This window comes from Fukomys damarensis, unplaced genomic scaffold, assembly GCF_012274545.1.
Source record: "Fukomys damarensis isolate Sample0158 unplaced genomic scaffold, DMR_v1.0_HiC HiC_scaffold_21, whole genome shotgun sequence".
NCBI classification, from domain to species: Eukaryota; Metazoa; Chordata; class Mammalia; order Rodentia; family Bathyergidae; genus Fukomys; species Fukomys damarensis.
In genome coordinates, this window is record NW_022900933.1 from 22,524,766 (window position 1) to 22,542,795 (window position 18,030).

General features: G+C 35.3%; 1 protein-coding gene across 2 annotated transcripts in view; it reads right to left on the reverse strand.

Annotated features, from left to right (window-relative positions):
- Positions 1-3,398: 3,398 nt before the first annotated feature.
- Positions 3,399-18,030, reverse strand: part of Gtf2a1 (general transcription factor IIA subunit 1) — a 170,724-nt gene continuing 156,092 nt past the window's right edge. Inside the window, exons 12-14 of one of the 2 annotated variants that reach the window (XM_033766721.1) lie at positions 16,753-17,073; positions 12,149-12,238; positions 3,399-7,963 (exon numbers count right to left, since the gene is read on the reverse strand). In XM_033766721.1, coding sequence (XP_033622612.1) covers positions 7,856-7,963; positions 12,149-12,238; positions 16,753-17,073 — 519 coding nt within the window. In that variant the 3' untranslated portion in view covers positions 3,399-7,855. The remainder of the gene's footprint in view (positions 7,964-12,148; positions 12,239-16,752; positions 17,074-18,030) is intronic. The other variant, XM_010616244.3, reaches the window with a different exon arrangement.

Genomic DNA, 18,030 nt, shown 5'->3' on the forward strand with positions numbered 1-18,030 from the left:
AAAAAAAAAAAAAGAAAAAAAAAAGAGTGCATGTATGTCAATAATACTGGCACTCAGGTATATGAACACATCTGACTTGGTTACCCTATCTTGTCCTTCCTCAGTAATGAATTATTAAAAAACTTCACTGCCCAAAATGGCAATGACAGTTAACATACCACATAAGATGCACTCTGTAGTGTCCGAAATGTTTTACTTAACTCATTTAATCCTTTCAACAATCTTTCAAGGTATGCATTATTACAGATAAGGAAAGTGAATCACAGTCTTTGTCTTTTAATGTTCCTGAGTTTCAATTGGTTTCCTTCCTCACTCTCTCTCTTTCTCTTAGAATGAGCTTTTATTGTCTATTCTGAGTAGGAAGAAAAAGATCATTAAAAGTAAAACAATGTTAATAAAATTTTATCATCTAACATTTAAACTAGTGGAATTTAAATACTAGTTATAAATCCTGCTGTAACTTTCTAAGCCATTCTCTGATAGCTGCAAAACTATAGTAAAGAAGATAGGCTGTGAAATTTGCTGTGGTTCCCCCTTTATTTTCCATTCCAAGATCCTGGTGACCAGTTCACAGCAGCAGGCATGGGATTGGAATGAAGAGTTTTCTCTCTAGTCAGAAAAGACCCCTCCATCGAGAACTACTCAAATCTGAGACCTACCATTTCCTCCGTGTGTCACTCAACCCTAACAGACGTCAGATTTGTCATTTAACATGGGGGACAACCCAGTGTCAGCTGATGTCAGCAGCCATGATTGTACCCTAATTCAGTCCTTGATCACCATTTCTTTCATGCTTCAGTTAAAATGGCTTAAGTCTCACTTCAAACATTCCTAGAAGAGGCTCCCTTGACCGTCAATGTCTTTAAGAAAACCATCGATAACTTGAGCTCAATCTAGTTTTTCTTCAAGCCTGCCCAGTTCTATGACTCACTGTATTTCTATTTTTGCTTAAGCCAATTTCAGTTGTGTTTCTGTACCTGACTATAAGTAGGTGGTTACACAGGTAACTTCCAGACCCACTGCTCTTTTCCAAGTAAAAGAACAAAACCCAGCAACAGCCATGGATTTGGCTCTGCCATCCTGGAGCACTATTTGAAAACTGAACTTGACAGAGGCATCTGTAAGTCTAGCTACCAGGATAGTCACTTTGATTGCAATTGGAAGCTCAGGAAATATGATTACACTGGTTTGTCAGTGTGTTGAAAGCCCCGGGGGTTTTAGTAAAGCACACTTCCGGTGTTGTGTGCATGGGTCATGGAGGTGTGCTCTGTGTGCCCTCTTTCTCACGCACTTGCTTCCCTGCTCTGTATCCCAGCTGCCATGAGGTGAACAGCTCGTTCCATCACACCCCTCTGCCATGATGTTTCTGCCTTGGTGGCGGCTGATTGTGCACTGTCTGAAACTGAGCACAAATACCTCCTCCTTTTGGTGGTGTATGTTGGGTATTTGGTCCAAGGACAAAAAGCTTAAAAAACTGTTGCTGTCAGACTCACCAAAATTGAGGTGAGCCAAGTATAGACAACTCTGCCTCACACAAACAAAAACACTTTTCCTGCTGGGAAAAACAAAAAATAAACAAAAAACCTCACTTTTTTCTTTTAATCATTTAAACCATAGAGGAGGGAAAAAACCGTAACTGACTGCTGGTTCCCAAGTCAGCAAGGAACCACCCTCCGGTGACTGCGAAGTCACGATCCCTGGTGGTGTTTCATTCATCCCCTTGTCTTTTCAGAGTGGGTTCCCAGAATGCTCCTCTGAACAGAAACCAGGACCAGGCTGCCACAAGGCTGCAGCCTCTCATTAACATTTCTAGCTAAGGGGGAAACCATTTGCTCCAGGCCACTGAGGTGACAGAAAGACTTATTTCATCCAAACTGTGCCAAAGGCAAAGCATCTCTTCAAACTGTCCCAAGCATCATCATTTGCAATGTGATCTTATGCATATTACTTGGCTTCCAGAAATCTCTATAAAATAAAAACCTCTTTCCAGCCTATTGTGAGAATTAAGAGCAGGCGAGGTGGTTATTTAGCACTTAATAAATAAATATGCTGAAATGGGAAGGGTAGGGGAAAGGAATTAAGGGACAAGAAAAAATGAGAAAAGGAAAAAATGGAAACAAAGTCTTTTGAGGGGAGGGTGAAGGGGGTAAAGGGAGGGCAGGGATATGGGAAAAAATGAGAACCAAGATCTGTCATGTAAAAGTACACGATCCCAATGATGAATGTAACTGTGCTGTATACTTAAAAAGTACCAATAAACTCATTAAAAAGGAATCTTCCTAATCCTGGTCCCTTTCCATTAAAACCAATTTTTTTTCCAAACATGTCTTCGGGTTCACTAAAAACTGTGTCTATGAAATCTTTCAACGGCCTCCTCCCCCTGTCCTTTCTGTCTCGGTAGCAGAGGTCAAGTACTACCCAGGGCCTTCACACTGAGCTTACCTCCCACCCCAGGAAGAGCTAAATTGCCCAACCTGGGCTGGATCCTGTGGTCCTCCTGCCTCAGCCTCCTAATGTACTGGGATTACAGGTGGGCACCACCACACCTTGCCGGTCTTCCATTTTTAATATCCTATTTGAGAACAGGAACTCTCCCTATGTTCCTTTGTTGTGGGAGGCGAATTTCTACATGGATGCTCTGGAATATATGGATATCAAAATGGGTAATTTCAGACATGAAAATAACATTAAGTATACGTCACAAGCATGCACTCCACATATTACAGAACACATAGACTAAATAACCTTTGCAGGATAAGGCATGGGGAGTAATACATGCTCATCATAAAGGAGGAGAGGAAATTGAGATGGCAGGGAAATCTATGATTGAACAGTCAGGAAGACATTCATGATTTTTAAACCTGTTTCATTTCCTACAAATACTCCAGCCAGGACTCTGGCGTGAGATCCTATTTCAAAATAAATAAATAAAACACTATCCCTCTTGCATTACACCTCTCTCTTCTTCCCCCAACATTGTCTATCGCAGCCACATGCACTACTTCACTGCCTTAACCCCCCAGGCTTTCATCTGTTTGGTTGGGACCAAATCTCTCCCCTGGCATTCCTTAATCACCGCACATTTTGTTTTGACCATTTACAAAATTTTTTCAGCTCTAGTTACTAGTCATTTTGAATTATACAATTGTGACATTAAGCAAATTACGAAGAGTGCTATGTACCAAGAACCATTCTAAGAGCTTTGTATTATCTCACTTAATCCTCAAAATCTATCCAGAGAAATAAAGACCACGAAGGGTAAGATCATAATCAATGTAGAAACTTGAATTAAACTGCAAAATACAAGATTTGCTGGCAATAAATAAAATATCTTTATTATGATTATTTTAAAAGTTAAAATTGCATGTTTCCTTGATAAAGTAGTCTAGAACAGGATAAAAAAATTACAAAAAGGCAAGCTCTTTATGATTCATTTGAATTAACTATAAAATTAAAATACCTAATTTAATACTTTCTAAAATAACACAAAATATATTCAGTATATAATATAAACCTCAATAATCCAATTCTCCTAATAAGCAACTATTTACAAACTCTGAACTAAGAGAAATGGATTTAGCTAGACAAATAAACAATGTTGAGTAATTTTATCCTAAGTAATCTATGCTTTGGAGTAGAAATACCCATGTAATACAGTACGTTAATTTTATATTCTTACACTTAGTTTGAGCTTATCCCAACCTAAATTCCTGTGTGCCTTGAAAATAGAACTTTTTAAAGCTATTAAGAATTTGCAAGTTTAATAATCGAGACTAACATTCAAAACAACATATTTTAAAAGTACAAGATTTAATGATGCCCTTATTTTTGTTAAATGTATCCTCATTAACAAGGTAAAGCATTTTCCTTTCTTAACTTTTATGATTTTATTATCTGTGTAACAATAGTAGACTAGTAAGCAAAGCAAGCAACATTTTTTTTAAATAACATCTTTAATTAAAGTTTTTGCAAAGGTAAAATATTAAACTTAAAATAGGTCTTAGTACATCAAAATACTAAGTTCTCTAATTGTATTTCAAGATGGTCTTTAAAACATAATATCCCATATATCACAGAAGAGCAACCTTGATCTGCAATTGTACAGAATGAATTTTACAAACATAATAAATATATTTATGTCCTTACACACAACAGTATGTACAACAGCAGGTGACAATAGTAGCTCAGAACAGTAAAAAGGGTTAGCTCCTTCCCCCAGGTCTAGCACTAACACATGCTGGACGATTTAAGGAAACTTAACTGAAAGAACGGATGCTAACTGAATGTAGGTCTTCCCTTAAAAGGGAAGGCAAAAAAGTTTTTGTTCCTCAAAATGTTACACAAAATATTGTCTGAAGTGTTCTTCCTTAAACCACAGAAAATGACAAATGATAGACTAAGGCAGGCTTCAAGAATATAAATTTCAGAATAATTTCCATAGCATAAGATTAAAACTAACACAAACTCATGAAGAAACAAGTAAAACTACTTTTTAAACCAATACACTCAAAATGTGCTATAGCTGATTCAAAAAGGAAGAGGACAGACATGAGGTGAAATGAAAATATACAAAAACAGATCAATAAAACATTGCACAAAAGCTCAAAAAAGTTCAAGGTGAAATAATCTGAAAATATAGGAACTTTCTCATATGGAAAAAAATACTAAAGTTATAAAGGGAATTCCCAAGAGGAAATCATGTCTGTTTTCCATACAAGGCATATTTACTCTCTGATAATAATGGTGACATTATTGCTATGAGATAAAAAAAAATTACTTTTAGAGGGCGACATTTCTTTTCATTCCTCCCTAAAAGTCAGGGGAAAAAAATCCTCGATATTCACTATAGCAAAAGAAAGTCTTTATACAAAAGCTATATTTTTATGTTCTTATTTTCTAAAAGCAGTCTATTATGCTTATTAAGAACACAATCACTATACATACTGCTCAAATCTTGATGTAATAATCAGAGTATCAGTGGCTTTGATTTTTAAAAGGCAACAGTGTAAATGTGACATGGTGACATTTAACAGAAATGTATTTCAAAAAATATAAAAGCCCAATATAAAGATACCCCTCACAAACAGACATTTTGTTCTAGAAACTAATTGCACATTAAAGAGTTGTTTTAGCCACGCGTGGCACTCCACAGAAATTAAATGTGCTCAGGCATTCAAGGGGTCCGACTCGAAAAACGACCACCAATCAAGAGTGTGGATACTGAAAGGCACACACTTCCACACTTCCCTCATTTTGTGTCAATTCTCCTCTGCACTGTGGACTGTTAATTTTTTTTAAATAAAAGGTGCCATCAACATCTGTGCAAATCTAAATAAATCCTCTTCTGAAACCACTGCTTATTTTCTTAATACCAACTCAGAACTGTTTTCCCCTGTTAGATGAACAAACTACTTTCGTTTTAAAATCCTGAAGGAATCCCTTGCCTTTTCAAAGGAATGACATTTTAATGTAACCTAACAAAATAATTTGTTAAATATAATGTTAAAAGCACGATTAAGAATTCAAAGGAAGTGACATTCGTAGAGCAAAAGACACTATAGTAAAACTAAAACATGCTATTTGATTAAAAGGAGCATAATGCAGTAATATGTAAGAATACAACTTGATATGCAGTGTTGTTTGGACCAGCTTTCAGAATTTTTACAGGTAAAAGAAAAGCACTTGCAAGTATGCTATAATTAATATGCAGCACGCAGGTGCAAATACAAATGGTTATTTCCTGCTTCAAAATAACACTAGTGAGTCACTCTGAAAGCAGTGGTTGTTCATGTCTGAAAACAGTTACAGTAACAGGCCAGTATACAATGCAACTATGAATATGAATGTTTGTCTACAAAGAAGGCCAAGACATGAGCTAAACATCATACAGTATTCCAAAGTTCAGTAGCGTCAGAACTACTAGAGAGCCAAAGGGTTGAAACTTCCACAACACTGCAGCACTGCTGCACTTTCATAGGTAGTTCACGTCATTAAGTAAATACAAGCCTAATAGCCATATGGAGGACAATGGAACAAGACTTCTGTGACTTTACTCCCTTCCTTTTCTTTTCCCAGTCTTATTAATACAGAAAAACAAAAATTGTGTGTGCTTTGAGTGTAGTGGGGTAAATAAACTACCCCTTAAAAGGTAATCTATTTTCAAAATAAAAGCTGCATTACCACTGGTGGCGTCTAAATAAATCCTAACATGCTAGATACCACCATTTACACCAAAGGTCAAAATTTAAAATTAAAAAGATCAGGTTGGTAAGAGGGGTAAGAAGTAGACAAAAAAAAAAAAAATTTTTTTTTTCATTAGACTTTTAGAAAGATTTGTGTTGAAAATAAAATACACTACCTCACAGTTTCCTCCTCTGTAATATACTTTACTCTAACTTCTGGAAACACATAAAGGCAAATAAGACAAAATTGGAAGACAAAAAAATCAATATACAAGTGACTTAAACACCTATGAATTTTATCAAGAAAAACCATGAGAAATCAAATTAGTTCTGAGAACACAAAAGTAGAGTGTTTCTGCAGTTCTCCCAGGCAGCTGAAGAAAATACTGCCAAATTGTTCTTCAAAAGCCCTTACAGAAATACAGAGCTTTGCATTCTTAATATACATACTAAATTTCTTTTACTATACACTCAAATTTCTATGCTTCTTCCCAATGTGCAAACTGGAGCCCAAATCTATCTTATCAATGGCCTGGATGAGCCACCCAGTGAAAGAGAGGTAAATATGTACTCAGTGGCCCACCTCCCTCAACCCCCCCCATGTCCCCCTCAAATTACAAAGTTGCTTTTAAAAAACTTGTTCAATTAAAATAATAAGTTTTTAAATTCTTTACTAGTAAACACAAGAAACTTTTATAATTACTAAATTGTTTAATAAAAATCCAGGTCCTCACCACCTGTCCTTATGCTTCAATGTACAGAATGATATCTGAACATTTAAGGACTAAATGCATATATAAGCATACACTTCAGCCCAACAAGAAAAACCTTCATATACTCAAATACATACAATTTTAGTCAGATGATATCGTTAAGAAATAAAAATGTATTCCTGAGGAACCAATTAGGGGTTTCTGTTTAAAGTATAGGACTAAACAGTTTTTCTGTAAGTAAAGTTGTTACTTTAATTTCACTTAACTAAAACTCAAGTTTTTAAAGTATGAAAACCTAATTAAAATAAATACCCATTTCTGGGTCAAATTTTGTCTCCAAACTGTCACCACTGATTACACTTCTTTAAACTCTTAAATAGATGTTTCATAAAGCAGGGAAGAGGTATATATTACTGAGGGAGAATAACAGGTAAAAAATTTTAAGACCTACTATGAGAGTTTTAAATTGTTTTCTTATACAAGTGAATTAAAATTCAACACCGTAATTCTTACCCTTTTGTAAAAAGCTCACACATAATTTTTACCAAATATAACCACATACAATAAGCAGTTTCATTTCAATCTATCAAAAGGAAGTTTCTTCAGTTCATTCCAACAAGTGTCTTCTAATTGAACACAAGTTGGAGGAAGGAGTATAGACAAAGCTTTACATGCTAATTACCGGTGCCAAGTTCCTGTATTTAAAATTGACAATTATGATTTTCCTACACAAAACCCAACCTCCCACCCCAACAACTCCAGGTACTACAGTTCCATGGCTTGCCAGTTAGAAGTAGTGTCTATGTTGTCAAGGTCTATCTTTGTTCCAGTAGCTTTTCTTCTACTGCACTTTTCTGACATGCAGAAGTGAAGTTTTGGTTGGTATATGTCCAAGTTTTAAACCATCCACTTTAAATTTTTTTAAGTTTCTTTTATTTATAAAAGAAAAGCAGCAACTCTTCACCATTCTGCATCACCAATGGCTTTGGAAAATATATAATCTCTTCCATTAAGATTCATAATGCCATCCTTAAGATGAAATTTCCATTTGTTTTTACTTCTGTGTATCTAAATAGACAGAAACAAAATTAGAATACGAGATACAAATACAAAAAATCCATTCATAAAAATTCCACTTCATATTATACAATATTGTACTTCCAATTTGCTAAGTTTAATTTGACCACCTCTGCCCTAAAAAGTCTCTCACTGAATGGATTTTAAGAAATAAATTTGTTCGTAATTAGTATTATAGCTCTTGGGACTTGTGTTCACTGAAGTAGTTCATTTGAAACTAGTACATTCTTTTTAATCAAAATCCAACTCCCTGTACAGTGTTCTCAAAACCTAACACAGAACTCCTCATTTAGTAATGCAGAACTACTCACCCGGTACTGATACATTCTGAGATCCCCATCCTAAAATCCCACACCTTACCTCTCAGTACAAACATTCTCTCCATAGTATATTCTTGGCCAATGGTTGTTCAGTGTCTCTCTCAATATGATTCAAAGTAGGGGAAAAAGAATTCCAAATTAAGTTATTAATTTTGGGGACAGATTTCTTGTCTTTTGTACTTGCCCCAACTGAAATCTGCCTTCTCTAACTTCCACTTACTGATTCTACTCTGCCTTTTGAAACTTAAAAAACTACCGAAACCTTACATGTATCTGAAAATCACTCATGTTCTTCCTCTAGACTCAAGCTTTTATTAAGAGCATGAACACAAAAAAAGGTTTCAAGAACAGATGGCAGAGAGATCCACAGATTAAGCAATCTTTTATAGATCTGATCTCAACAAAGTAGACATTAAATCTGCTATCTTATAGTGGGTGAACGGAATGTCGGACATACTACACTTAACACGTCCAAAATTGAACTCCCTATCCTAACCCTGCTCCAAGTACAGCCCCTTTCCATCTGAGTCAATGGCAATATCGTTTTCATATCCAGTTCCTCAGTGAAATACCCTGGACTCATTTCTGATTCTTTTTGTTCCCCACACCTCTATCATACAACAAAGAGGCAAGAAATTCTATTGACTCTTACTTGGAAAAAAAAAAAAAAAAAATCTAAGACCCAACTACCCCTCATCACTTTAATAATAAATACCACCCCAGTCTGAGTCACTGTCTCTTACTTGGATTATTGCACTACATCTCTAGACTCCTGGTTTCTACCTTTGCTTCCTCTCCACATCTCCACACTCTACATTCAACAAAGGTGGCAAAGTAATCCTCTTCAAACTTAAATCAGATCACACCATTTTTCCATTTGAAACCTTCCAAAACTTTCCCCATGTATTCAGAATAGGAGCCCATGTCCTTATAGAGACCTATGTCTGCCTCTCTGTGTTAAGTCTACAACTCCCCCTCTCTCCACAATTTAGCTGCACTGGCTGCTACTCACACAAAACAAGCAGACTCTGCCACCAGACCGGGCTGTATGCTTAAATGTTATCTACACAAAAGACCTACTTAACTATGACTATTCTATTTGAAACTGAAACCTGTGTCCCCTTTCCCTTCTCATGAGTATTTTTCCATCAGATGGTACTATGCCATATCAGTAAGTCAACTCTGTTTTAACATCTTCCCAACAAGGAACTTTTGTTTCCTTTTGCTCACTAGTGTATCTCAAGCTCCTGTGAATTCAGTAAGCATCTAAATGAAAAGATCTGAGTCTCCCTTAAGAAATTCCCTATGAAGTATTATTCTAAATATGAGTATTTCCAGTATGAACCAAGTGAATGAAACCTGAAATACAGAAACATTTTATAGGGCAAACTAAGTGATGAGTACCCAGGAAATAGGAATTCCCAGAAAAGTAAGGAAATTGACTGCATTTTACTGAAGGGTAACTTGGTTCAAGCCAAATGTAGAAAAGCTTCATGGTTTATATGTAGTAGTTCAAGTGCTCAGAACTGAAGTCATGACAGGCAACAAATGGTAAATATTCATATTTGAACAAAGGTACAAAGTATAATCTGAAAAGCAATTCATTTACTAGCATAAGCCCTTCATGAAGGAATATCCCAAATGCCAAGAGAAAAGCCTCTTACATTTTCCAGCGAAATCACATTAAAGTAAAATTACCTATAAGCAAAGCTGAAGCCTCTACACTGTTATTTTCACCAAATGTTATAGCATTCATCATCTATCTACACTTGAGAAGTCTACCGCATTATCAGCATTTAGTTAACAGACTGATTTGACTGACATCTTATCATTCCTTCTGTTTTCTCCTCAAAAACTTACTGACAATTTAAAGTTTAGGCATCAAAACTAAATTCCTAAAATTCAAGTAGGCTCAAATCATATTCAACCTTGTTTCAACCAATCAAGAGAACACACTACCATTTACTATGAGGAAAACATCAAGCCCTCTACTTTCATTTTTTCTAATTTTTAAAATTAGACTTTTGAAAAAAAATATAAAACAAAACAAAATTTTAAAAAACCCCAGCAATTCCCTCAAAGAAAAGACAGAACAACAACAAAAATATATTCTTGGGCCAGGGATTTAGCTCAGTAGTGCTGTGCCTGCCTACCAAGCACAAAGTCCTAAGTCTGATCCCCAGTTCCATGCCAAAAAAAGAAAGATACACAGAAAGATAGAAAAGACCAAATCTTAAAAATCAAAACACACACAAACAAGACAAATAAAATTATACTTCTAAAGTTTTTAAAACTGTTTATGATTCAAGGTACTACTTAAAGCTATTTTCCATGTGCTAGTTTAAAATACTGAAGTAATGGATCTGGTAGCAAAACAAACCAATTTTAAGATTTCAAATATTATGTGTACAGTATATCAAGAGGAAATTATACCATTCTCTAGTAACAGGAAAATACTTAAATTCATAGGAAAATACTCAGAACTAGATTCCCTAGTCAACCTAAGATAAAGATCCTCTCTTGCTAAATCTTACATTTTGTTATTATAAAACTGTAATTTTTTTTTCTCATTGAGTTTATTGGTACATTTTAGGTATACAGTACAGTTACATTCATCATTGGGATCGTGTACCTTTACGTGACAGGTCTTGGCTCTCATTTTTTCCCCATACCCTCTGCCCTCCCTTTACCCCCTCCCTATTTAAAAAAACTTTATTTCCATTTTCTCATATTTTTTTCTTTTCCCTTATTTCCTTTCCCCTACCCTTCCCACGTCCCCTACACCTTTAGCCCTCTTCTTCCTATTACCCATTGTCAATTAAACCATAGGATCTTATTTACAATTATGGTTTTTCACACCAGAGAAACTATTCAGTATTTACATGTGTGACTTATTTACTTCATTTAAGGGTATAATTTAGTTACAAGCCAATTCCCTTGAGAGTTCCAGACCAAAAAAGGTTTATCAGCACTTGTTATTTTAACCTCATAGTCTTGCTCTGTATGTATCAGGAAAGTTCATCTCTAATTTCCAGTAACTATAACAAAATCCTTGGAAAGAGCACTGTAAGAACTAGGAACATAAAGAATCAATAGTTGCAGATGGGCATGGTGGCACACGCCTGTAATCCCAGCATTTGGGAGGCAGAGGCAGGAGGATCTCTGTGAGTTTGAGGCCAGCAAGGGCTACAAAGAGAGACCTTGCCTCAAAAAAAACAAAACAGTTAAATCTCATAGAATTTGGTTTTTAAAATTCCATATTACAAATTACAGAAAAGCTACATAAAATTTTTAAATAATTTTCAGTAAAACTCCTGTCATTTTCAGTCCTGTTTATTGTTCTACTCTTCACAATAATAAATGTAAGTTACAGATTTTAATTAAATCCTTTTAGCTTTGAGATTGTTGTAGCTTTTTGGGGGGCAATGGGGATTTGAATTCAGGACCTTCCACTTGTGAGGCAGGTGGTGGCACCACTAAGTTAACTCCTTGGTCCAGACTGCTATAGCTAATGAAAAACAGATTATGTTATTAAGACAGTGTTAAAGGAAAAATTCTAAACAGCTGTTTATAAAATGAAATAGTCTAAACTTTTTTAAAACTGAAAAATTAGTTTTATTGTTAAAAATAACCGATGATATGCTAACATTTTCACATTATGAAGTTTAAGACAGTCATTACTTAGTGGCCCAAATGTTTCATTCATTGGGCAGAAAGCAGAGTTTAGAGAAGAATTACAACAAAAATAGTATCAATAGTACTGCGCCTGCCTTGCTTAAGTACAAGGTCCTGAGTTCAATCCCTGGTACAAATGAACAAAACAAGTGCATCAGTGACCTGAAGATGAAGCGCTTACCTTATCATACTGGCATACAACAACATTTTCTGTGTCGAAGAGCTCCTGCCCTTCCTCATCACTCACATCGTCTTCACTATTGAGGGGCTCCTACAGTTGAGAAAAAAATTTATAAGTAAATTGCATGTGCTGCTATTGCGTTCCCTCTAACACTGAATGAAGAGATAAAATGACTTTGATGCTCTTCAAATACCAAGTATCAAATGCACTTTTATATATACCACAGAGGCAGTACAGGATTGTTAATCAGATTTCATCTAATGATTTTCTAATGTTAATGAAATTTCAATAAGAAATCAACATTAAAGCAGTTCAGCTATATAACTGTAAACCTGTACAGATTTCAACTTCATTTCTCATTTTATGAAAAACTGTTGAACACCGCAGGCCATCAGAGATGCAAATTTAAACACAGATTCCATCTCACCCCAGAAAGAATGGCTATCATCAAGAAATCAAATAGTAATAAATACTAGCAAGGCTTTGGAGAAAAAGAACCCTTGGAATCAGTATGGAGTGTCCTCAAAAAGCTAAAACTGGAAATTCCATTTGACCCAGCTATTCTCTTCTATATATCTTCTCAAAAAGTTTCAGTCATCATATTACAGTGGTATGTGCAGACCCACGTTTGTAACATGAAACTCCCCATAACCAAATCCTAGGAGACCTATATGCCCATCAACAGACAAATTGATAAAGAAAGTGTATTTATACTCCAATGAAATACTACTATGCCATAAAAAGGACAAACTTCAATCATTTGTAGGAAAATGGATACACCACAAGACAATAATGTTAATTGAAATCAGACACAAAAGTTTAAATATCACATGGCTTCTCTTACATGAGAAATCCAAGTATAAATAATTTAAACAGCAAAAGAAAGCTAAGTAACAGGAAACAGGGAAATGGGTCTTTTGCAAATGGAAAGGAGGACTAACACATAGAAGGGGAGAGAAGGGTAAGGAATGGGGAGTAAAAAGAATTAAAATGTGTTATATACCAGTTCCCCACAATGAATATAATCACTCTATACTACAGATATATACTAATAAAAATTAACCCGAGGAAAAAATCACTGATCATTCAATGAAAAATGGACATAGAAATGATAAATACACTATACTTAATTTGTAGAGAAATTACATCAGTTTTTCAAAGATTACAATCTGCATTCTTTTTTTTTTTTTGGTACCAGGGATTGAACTTGGGTCCTTGTGCTTGCAAGGCAGGCGGCAGCACCACTGAGCTAAATCCCCAGCCCAAAGATTACAATCTGAAAAGACATTACATGCAAAAAAATGCTACCAAATTCAATGCGTATCAAGAAATGTTTAATGGATTGTATTATAAAAGCCAGCAGCAAATCTATTTGCAAAAAAATTCAAAACCATTTACTGATACGTTTATTAAGCAATGTTCAGAAAGCATGCATCATATTAACTAGGCATGCTTTGCATATGCCTATAATCCCAGCACTCAGGAGGCTGAAGCAGGGGGATCGCTGCAAGTTTGAGCCAGCCTGGACTACACAGTAGAGTTCAAGGCCAGCCAGATCTGTCCTGATAAACGATAGATTTTTCTAAAATCACTGTGTCTCACCCATCTATAGACAGGTCAATCAAAGAAACAGAACAATATATCAAAAGAGATTCCAAGAGTAAAGCTGCTAATTTCACATTTTATGCTTTGACAGTAGATCAAAGTAATGATACTATAGATACACTTCAACTTTTTATTAAAGGTAATGATAACAAATATGTCATTGAAGAAGTGGCTTTTTTGATACCATTAAAAGACAAGCTAAATCTCTTGACTTGCATGAAGCAGGAAAAATTAAAGCAATTTTCTTCATCCCCCTCCTCTGTAAATGGCTTTTATTATTTACATAATACAATATAGCATCAATGCTGAATAGCATGATTATGTGCAATACATAAATATGAACTATGTACACATCTGCAGATCTAACTTGGAACTAAGGTACATAAAATTGAAAGCAAAACTGAATGCCTTAATAAAAAAACTAGGACCAAACACTGCAATAAATCAGAAGTAGTGTCTTGTGTACAAAGTTAACTAGTTACAGATGAAAACAGGTATTACAAGACTAATCTAACTATACTCATTTATATATAACTATATTCATTTATATATAAAAAACAAGTTTCATACATCACAGGAAACCTTCCACTATAACACAGAAACGATATTACCAGACAAGTATCAGTGAAGTATACTAACTTTTCTAGCTGTTATTGTACAATGCTGTAGATAATGCAGCCCACTAAAGCAATTTTCTTTAACCTTTATCAATATGTCTACTATAATTACTGGCAATTCCCTGCAGATGGTTGCTAAAAAAGAGGGACTTATAAATGAATTGTAACTGGCAACTAGGAGTTGATGTCCTATCACTGCATCATACATCAAAAAAATTTATGAGCAAAAGTTTTAAAAATGGTATCATTCGAATTGTCAGAGCTTTGAGCTTCATAAGTCAAGGGATGAAATCATCACCAGTTCTTTCATATGGATGCTGACTTGGGGGGGGCATCATTTTTTTCTGAAATAAGGTGGCTAAGCTGGAGTAACATGTTGAAAGAATAATCTGCAAAATGAAATCAAGTCATTTATAGACTCAAAAGAAAAATTTGCGCCAGAACTTTAAAATGAAAAATAGCTCACTGACTTAGCATTTCTGATAGATCAGACCACTCATTAGACAGGGGCCGGGGATTTAGCTCAGTGGTTCTGCCGCCTGCCTTGCAAGCACGAGGACCCGAGTTCGATCCCTATCACCCCAAATAAAACAAAATAAAAATCTTTTAAAAAATTAAATTAAATTAAAATAAAAAAGTCATCTTCAAGGTGAAAATCAATAAATCAGTACTTAATACCGTATGGCAAGCTCAAGTTATGGCAAGTAACTATGCATTTTGATAAACAGTTTTGAGAATAGTGTAAAATATGCAGCCTTGTTTTGTGTTTTGATTCATTTTGTGAGCAAGTTTCAAGATTCTGAAAATGTCATTTTTTTTGGTGTATACAGACTCCATTTTCATAAATATATTACCTGCAAATTTTCAAATGGAATGGAGAGTTCCAATCATTGAACCCAGAAAAATCTGACCATGTTTTCTTACCAGACTTTCATTAAGACCTATTACACTAGAGAAAAGCATTGCTCACTTCACAATCACACCCTATGCATGACTGTTTTTGGCTGAAATACATTTGTGAATGACTCTTTTCAAAGACGAAGCATATGTAGAGTAAAATTAGATTAAATACTTCTGAACAGTGCCTTGGGAACTAAGATTTGAATCACTTCCATCAAGCCAGACAATGATAAGTAGTTCCACAAAAACAGTCAAATATCCCTTTAGTTTTATGTTACTGTTGCTCTTTTTTGTTTTGTTTTGTTTTTTGTTTTTTGAGACAGGGTCCCACTATGCAGTTGAGACTGACCTGGAACTCACTAGGTAGTCCAGGCTGGTCTTGAACTCACAGCGATCCTTCTGCCTCAGCCTCCCAAGTGCTGGGACTACAGGCATGAGCTACCACGCCCAGCCCTGTTGCTCTTTATTTATAATGTTACTACATTCAGGGCTGGGCATTAAGCTCAGTGGTTCGGTGGCCTGCCTTGCAAGCACAAGGACCTGAGTTCAATCCCCGGTACCAAAAAAAAAAAAAAAAAATGTTACTACATTTACTCTTAGACAAAAGGCCAAGAAGCGATTATTTAAAATGTTAAAATAAAAATATTTTTTAAAGTTTTGTTTCTTATATATATTAACTGCACTATGGATTTCATATGTGGCGTAAGGCAGTTCACTTTATTCATTGGGCTCAGACAATATGAAAGACTGAACACCCATGAAACTGTTTCCAAGAGTAAACAATCGGCGGGCAAGGAATTTAGCTCAGTGGTACCGCCGCCTGCCTCACAAGTGCAAGGTCCAGAGGTTGATCCCCAATACCCAAAAAAAAAGTCAATAACTAGAAACAACACTATCTATTCAGTATTTTAATAATAAACTTTAAAAAATTACTTAATTTAGAAGAACTTTGTACGAAGATAAAGATTATACCATATATGCTGAGGAAAGGGACAAACACTGAAAAGTGAACTACTATGGAATAGGAACCCAAACCCAAAAAGTTTTGAGTAAAATGGTTACCTTCAGTTTTTCTTGAGTTCTTCCCCCTCAAAATGTTTTCAGTCTTTTTTAATTACTAAAACAAAACTATCAACCACATTTACCTTTTCTACCAATTATACACTTAAGTCACGTTACAAATTCAGAAGCCCAAGAATTAGAATTACTTCCAATCTCCATTAACCTTATTAATAAAATTTAATTTGGTACTTATGCTTTTTTCATTATCAGCTACGTAAAACAATTACATTTTACAAATGTGAATACAGCCAGAAAAACCTAAAAACTTAAAGTTAGGGCAATGTAACTTTATCTTTTCAAGTTTTACTTTGCATAGCACCTAACAGCTTTAAAAAAAAGGATGTAATTCATCTGCTTAGATCAAATAAAACAGGAAATGATTGAACAAATTCTCTTTTCAAGTATTCTCTAGAAACTTACTTCTTCCACCTGCCCATCTTCAGCTCCATCTTTCTCTTTGTCTTCCTCTTCATCATCATCATAGTCTTCTTCCTCGTCTTCATCTTCCTCAGATGATGTGTCTCCAGTTCCATCCACTTGTAAGACCAATGGAGCTTGCTGCTGCGTGGGCTGTGCCTGTGGTTGCTGCTGACCAGCTGCAGTGATCTGTGCTTGTGCTGCAGTAGGTGCTGCCACTGTCGTAGGAATAACTTGAGTCTTATTTCCTGTAAACAAGATTTGCTGAGGCTGGATGATGACACCTGCCTGGGGTGAAATTCCTCCAGGAAGAGGGGCTAGAACCTAAGGAAAAAGAAGACTATGTATTAGGAACTAGTTAGAAAATCAAATATGGCAGAAAGAAACTGGCCAAAATGTTAAAGAATCATCAGAAATGGGTGTTAAATCAAATGTATTTAAAATTACTAAAGTATAAAAGTAATGCTTAGTGTATTGAGCCACTAAATTTCCATTTTACCATTCAAATCTGTCTCTCTCTCTCTCAAAAAAAAAAAAAAGATTATCTAAAGCTAATTGCTTCATTTAGCACTTGTACATGTGTCAAACATTCCTGTATAGGCTAAGAGTTATATGTCATTAGCTGATTTGCTTGAAAGATTTAGTTACTTGCAAAGCTTGTAAGTAAAAGGAAAAAAATCGGAACCTATTTGTGATCCAGAGCCTGCTTATGATATTAAACTTGACTGCTTCAACATGAAGAAAAATGGACTGGGAATTTGAAGACCTGGACCTAGTTTTGTGGAAGATTAGACACGGATAAATCACAAGTGAGTCATTCAAGCTCTCTAAACTTGTCATTTCACTGCTAGAAGATCAATGCTTCTCACTCAACACTGGCAGCAAATTAGAACCACTTAGTAGCTTAGAAAGTACTGACACATAGGCTCCACTATTTAATATTCTGATTTCAATGATGCAAGATAAAAGCTATTAATTTTACTTAAACTCTTCAGATTATTCTATCATCAAATTACAACCAAGAGCTAACAAATATGAACACTTTTTCTGGCCAGACTCTGCATTCTACAATTCTAAAATACAACCTGAATACATCAACAAATATTAACTGTATTAGCCAGGTGTGATGGCACATGCCTATATTCCCAGCACTTGGGAGACTGAGGCAGGAGGATCACTGTGAGTTTGAGGCCAGCCTGGGCTATATAGTGAGTTCAAGGGAAACTTGAACTACATAGCAAGACCCTGTCTCAAAAAAAAAAAAAAAAAAAAAAAAAAAAG